Genomic DNA, 6,024 nt, shown 5'->3' with positions numbered 1-6,024 from the left:
GTGCTGAGGGCCAGGGTTTGGGGGTGGGATGGCAGGGGTAGGGGAGCGGTTGGGCTGGGGGAGCTTCAAGGGCTTTGCCAACCCAAACGATTCTGTGATTCCATGGAATGCTTAGTGTAATCCCAAGACTGAGCCCAGACGTGTCACTTGAAAGAGAATAGGACCTTATTCCAACAGCTGGAGAGGACATTAGTGCTTCCCCCTAATTACTAACCCACTCATGGCTGTGGTTACTAATTCCAGGTGCTGCAGATACTGGAGCGGGTGCAGAAGAAACACACCTTGGTTCCTCACAGCGGCACTTGCACAGCGAAAGGCCGGGAAGAACATCCGGATCGCGGCCGCGCTGTGCACAACGGGGTGGGCACAGCTGCTTCGGAAGAGGCAGCGCCGGTGCAGGCCCCCGACGAAGGCTGCGAGAATCACACCCGCCTCTGACGTACAGGTCGAATCGGGGAATGGGGGAGGCTTCCCAGCTGTAGGGGTGACTTACTCATCTTTCTATGGATACTGCTAACCTGTCCCGGTGCGGAGCTGGCTTACACACCACAGCCACCCAGAAGTAAAATTTTCACGGACGGAGCCTGCCAGCTCTCGCTGCAGACCAGACGTGGCCAAAGAAAAGCGTTGTATCGGTGTGGGACTGGCCCCAGGGTAACAGAGCTTTTTTCCTTCCACTGGGAGCTAATTCCTTCGTTTTGGGGCCCAGGGAAGCGTTTCATAATTACGTGTTGGGGGGAAAACACTGCGTGAAACTTGAAGTGGGAGGGGGAGAAGGGGAGATGTGTTCGGGCACTGGTGAGCACAGTGAATTTTCTAAAACAGGCGAGGCAAAGCCCGGCCACGGGAGCGGGGGCTGTCTCCTGGTACGTCTTCTGCAAACGGAGGCCACAGAACCCAACGCTAAAGAGAAACGCCATTATCCCAGATGCCATTTTCTGTATTTCACCGTCAGTGCGAGGGTGGAGTTACCATTTTGATGACCCCGACAGCATCTCCTGAGGAGTGCCGGAGCATTGTGGAAGAGCCTCCCTCCCCACCTTACCTTCCAGAGTATGAATTTCAGGGGAACCATCTGCACCGCCTTTGGGGGTGCTAGAAGCTGGTCTCCTGCCTTACAGCGTAACGGTGCCCATCTCATGGTGCGCTTCCTCTGGAGCGCAGATTTAGTGCAGGGCGGCGGCTGCTGACCCAGGAGGGGGTGAAATGAAGTTTCCAGCCAACACGAGGAGTTTCCCTTGGGAAAGGCCACGTGGCCGTGCCGCGAGTGGCTGGTTTAGCCTCAGAAAAACGTTGATCTTATTCTTACCTGACTCAGGTGCAAGGTGCTGATCAAACTCCAGCTGAAACCAATGACTTGGTTCATTGATTTCACCTGAAGTTCTGCTGGAACTTAAGCGTAAACGCTGTGCAGTCGGAGGAGCTCAACCTCTAGGAACTACGGCAAAGCCAGGTCTGTCTCAGCTTGCTCTTACAGAGCTGGCTCTCTTCCTGCAGAGAAAGAAGATGCCGGATAATTGAGTTCGTTAAATAATTTTGCTGGTCTACTTACTGTATCTCTTTGGAGTTTATTAAAACGGATTTTTAGAAAGCAATAAAATATTTTCAATAAACTGATGACACACGGGACTCTGCTGTCGTCTCTGGCAAGTACCGGGGAAAAAACCTTGCGGCTGGGAGGGTCGTGGATTTGAGCATGTCAGGGTTCCCAGCCACGCGTGAAGGATCTGGCCAGGGAAGCGAACTGGTGGGGAAGAGGAGGCAAAGAGAAGATTGCTCTTAACATCACCCCCCTGGGGCCAGCTCCCTGAATTTCGCCCCTTTCCTTAACTCGGTAAAAAAAACCCCAACCCCTAAACACCGAAATCTGAGGGGGTGTGGTGAGAAGCGTTAATCCCGAGAGGAGCTGAAGCATCACGGCGCCTTTCGCTGTGGGAAAACAGCCCTGGCTTAAATACAGCGGGCATGCTGCTGCCCCGCGCCGCAGAGAAGGATGCATTCCGGCGTATCCCGAGGGACAAGCGCTTTAAAAAGCGGGATTCTCCACGAGGTACCTCCGGTTTTCCTCTCCCGCTCTCTCGCCATCGGGCTTGTTTCCCGCAGAAAGTTTTGATCCCGGTATCAGGACGCTGGGCCGCCGCGCAGGGGAACCGTCCCGCACCGTGCTGAGCGAGGTGCGAAAGGGGGAGAGGTTTCATTTACGTGCCGTCCTTGGTTTACCCCACCTGCAGCTCGCCTGTGTGCAAGCAGACTGGAAAGAAATAGTTCAGGAGGGAGGAGATTTAAATGGGATGTTTCAGTTAAATCACGGAAAAAAAAAAATTTCTAATATTTCCCAAGTTTTCCCAGCATTCAAGGTGAAGAAAAACATTTTTAAAGAGAAGCGGAGAGAGAGGAAAAGCCACCGGTTTAAGTGGCAAATCCACTTCGGTATGAAACCTGAGACAAACATTTGAACTTTTTTCAGTGTGTGTTCTGAAAAACCGCAGATCAAATCCCTTTTGGGGCATCGACAAGAATTTATCGAATATTATCATCACTCTAAAAATGCAGGTTTGGGCCAAAAATGGTTGCCCAGCCCTCCTTGGAGGCGGCTGTCGTTGAGCCCTCCTGGTGCTGTTCCTCTCCTGTCCTGTTCAATGGGAAGGAATTGCTCCTGCTCCGCTGGAATTCCCGATGAGAGGGACAGAAGGGGACCTGGGGTCCTCAGACCTCCACCACCGGGGGGGTTGAAGCGACCGAGGAAAATCAGAGACTTCTGAGAATGGCCGATTTTGGTTGCATTGTCAACGGCTCGGAGGCCTTTAGGCCTGAAAGGTCACCCTGGGAGACAAAATCATCTCATGAATGCTCCTCTTTGTGAAATAGCCAACACTTCAATCCCACTGGGGTTGGAAACAGCCCAGGAAGAAGGGCTGTCCCACCTTGATTTTGCCCTTTGTGGAGTCCAGACAGTCGTGTCAATGGAAAGAAAAAAAAAAAAAAAAAGAATGGAAAATAAAGAAGTGTATTTTCCAGTCTCAGGAAAAAACCAGCTCACCCTTCTGAGAATAGAGCTGTGCCATAGGAACAGGAACTGACTCAACGGCATCTTCGAGGATGCATGTTGGTAGAGTGGGTGGACCTGGTGCTGGAGCGGGCTGAGTGGTTCAGAGAGGAAGGGTGGCATCGCAACCGCCTCTCGAGCGTAACCAGCTGAGCAGAAACCTTGAAACATGGGCAGGGTCACGAATGTCCCTTGACCACCTCCAACTTAAAGAAACACCGGGGCCTGGGAGCTCTGCATCTCCTCTTTGGCTCCTGCTCCTGAGATATGGAAGTCAAAGTCTGCCTGTAGCTCAGGATGGGACGTGAGGTGGAGGAAGAGGCAGAAGCAAAGTCCTGCTTAATTGGGTGAGACTCAGTCAGGCAAACCCCTTTGATCTTGGCCCTGTTGAGGGCACAGCATCTGAGAACACAACCCGCGGTGATTTTCCGTCACACCCACCTTGCTGCATTCTTCCCGGTACCTCTCCCTGTCACCTCGAGGGCCCAGGGTTATTACTACAAAACAAGCCGATAATCTGGGTGATCGCTTTTTGGGGAAATACCAGGAACAGCAAAGCAGCAGCGGGTTTTAAAATCCTGGGCCAGATCTTCGGCTGCTCCACAAAACAGGGGCTTGGATTTACGTAGCTGGGAGCTGAGCCGCAGTGCCCCGCCAAAAGCCGGCTGACCCCCGATGGTCTCGAGCCATCTGGGAGTCCCCGGCGTTCCTGCCAGCTGTAATACTGAATTTATAGAGCAGCTCAGCGCCGAGGCTCGGGATAAGCCAGAACAGGGATAGCTGGGTGACAGCAGCTGGGCTCTTACCCAAGGCAGAAAATAACGCCGTTAAAATTGTCGTGTGCTGCGTTGTCTCCCTCGTTGTAATTCATGGTGCACCTGAACTTGTCTGCTGTGGAACAGCAGGAGAGAATTTAGCTACATGGAGGATAAAGTCAACTGTGTAAAAAATCTTGGGAGGGGGGGTGGGAAATGCAGCAGCCTGGAAGTTGGGCTTCTCGAGTGGTAACAAGGATTAACGGGGATGAACTTCCAGTTGTGACTCCATCATATTCTTCCTTTCTGCCCCAACTAGAAAAGTGTCGGATGGCTCCGAGGCTTTCACCTCCTCTTTATGCACAGCACTGCCATAGCTGGGGCTGGGGAAGGACAGGCTCGGTGGCAGGGCAGGGACCAGTGGGATGGGACGGGACACGAGGTTGCTGGCATCTCCATTTCCACGGTTGCTGGCATCTCGCTGCCAGCGGAGCTCAGTTAATAACTGACCACCTGTGTGAGGGCTTGTGTTCAGGCTGGTGGCTCCATCCTGCTTGTGACCTCTACAACTGCCTGATGGAGGCTGTAGCGAGGTGGGGGTCGGCCTCTTCTCCCTGGTAACGGGTGATAGGATGAGGGGAAATGGTCTGAAGTTGCTCCAGGGCAGGTTTAGATTGGACATTGGGAAAAATTTCTTCCCCAAAAGGGTTGTCAGGCTCTGGAATGGGCTGCCCAGGGAGGTGGTTGAGTCCCCATCCCTGGGGGTATTTGAAAGAAGGATCGATGAGGTGCTTAGGGCCAGGGTTGAGTGGTGGGATGGCAGGGTTAGGGGAACGGTTGGACTTGATGATCTTCAAGGTCTTTTCCAACCCATACAATTCTATGGTTCCCTGATGGAGATGATCCTGTGCCTCCAGCTCCATCAGTGCAGGTGCCTAACCCAACAGCTCTGTTCAGATCCAGCATGTGTCGGTGGGGTGTGAGGGTGCACAAAGACAACCAGGCAGAGGATCTGGCCCGCCGCGCTGGCTCCTGCCTCAGCACGCAAGGGATCAGTGCTGCAGTGGGTCCCTAGCTTCTCAGCCCCATGGGCTGGATGGAGGACGATGTTCAGTGCAAGGGGTCATGTTGGGGGGCGGGATGGGGAGGTCTATCCTGTCCATCCAGTTCAGCACTGCCTCTGGCCATGGTTCCGCAGCCGTAATAAATACCTTGACTGAAAAGCCGGTGTTCAAAGGCTCGGGAGTGTTAGTTCTTGTGAGAATCGCCTTTTCACCCCTTCCTGGAAAACACAAAGGGAAGGTCTTCCTCGTGTTATTATCTCTTTCTAGATACCAAAAAGCAGGAATTTCAACAGATGCTTCTGCTCTGGCCGTGAGATGGATGTCAGGGTTCAGGCTGTTATCTTGAGATCCATCTGTCTCAGCGGCTGGGGAACAGCCACCCTTCGGGACCAGCCATGCCTGGGCGCCTTTGAGGAACCTCATGTTCTCCACATTCTGCTGCAGAAGCAGAAGCCTCTTCCACCACCTCCCAAGGCAGCCTGTCTTGGCTGCATGCAGCCCTCAGAGGAGCAGGCGTTGGAGGATTTCATCCCCAATTTAGAGACATCCTCTACCTGAGCACCTCCATCCTCGAACCCTATTTTCCAGATGGTCCAGCCAGCAGGAAGGCACGTGGGCCTTTCATGAGGTGTTTATTGCCAAGTGTCAGTAAAGAGCCAGCTCCGATTTCCTTCTCTGACATAACACCAGTTACAGGAGGTACGAAACAACCTCTCTGGTTTGACCTGGCTGCTGGTTCACACCAAACAATTGCTCTCTTATCTGCTGAATTAATCTCAAATCCACATAACCAGTTTCTTACCGCTAAGGGCTCCACCATGACCTTGTGCAGTTGGTGGCAACACCCTAAATTAGCAGGAGGTACCCAGATTTCCTTTGGGTGCACTATTTTTAAGAACCTGGAAGATGGGTAAGTACCAGTGGTGCTGACTCTGCCCCTGACCAAGCTCCCCTGATCTCCTTAAAATGCCCCTAAGCCCCCTAACCGCCCCTGGCATCCTTTCCCCTGCAGCCTTGCTAAGGACCTTGTCCTCCCCGCACTGGGTTATCAGATCTTACATGACCCAAGGGGTACCACAGCCCCCCCCCCATCCTCCTTCTCAACATCCCCTAGAATTGCTGCAGGCCCTCCTTGCCTGCGGTGGCCAGCAGCTGTGTT

At 53.2% G+C, this 6,024-nt stretch overlaps 1 protein-coding gene across 1 annotated transcript in view; it reads left to right on the top strand.

Annotated features, from left to right (window-relative positions):
• LOC104127984 overlaps positions 1 to 438 on the top strand; it is a 15,888-nt gene extending 15,450 nt beyond the window's left edge. Inside the window, exon 9 of the mRNA XM_035896156.1 lies at positions 244 to 438. Within this exon, the coding sequence (XP_035752049.1) occupies positions 244 to 438 (195 nt within the window). The remainder of the gene's footprint in view (positions 1 to 243) is intronic.
• Positions 439 to 6,024: the final 5,586 nt, after the last annotated feature.

The sequence above is a fragment of the Egretta garzetta genome, unplaced genomic scaffold (assembly GCF_000687185.1).
Source record: "Egretta garzetta isolate BGI_Z169 unplaced genomic scaffold, ASM68718v1 scaffold226, whole genome shotgun sequence".
Taxonomy (NCBI): Eukaryota; Metazoa; Chordata; class Aves; order Pelecaniformes; family Ardeidae; genus Egretta; species Egretta garzetta.
The sequence above is the reverse complement of the archived record's forward strand: the minus strand, read 5'-3'. Positions and strand labels throughout refer to the sequence as shown.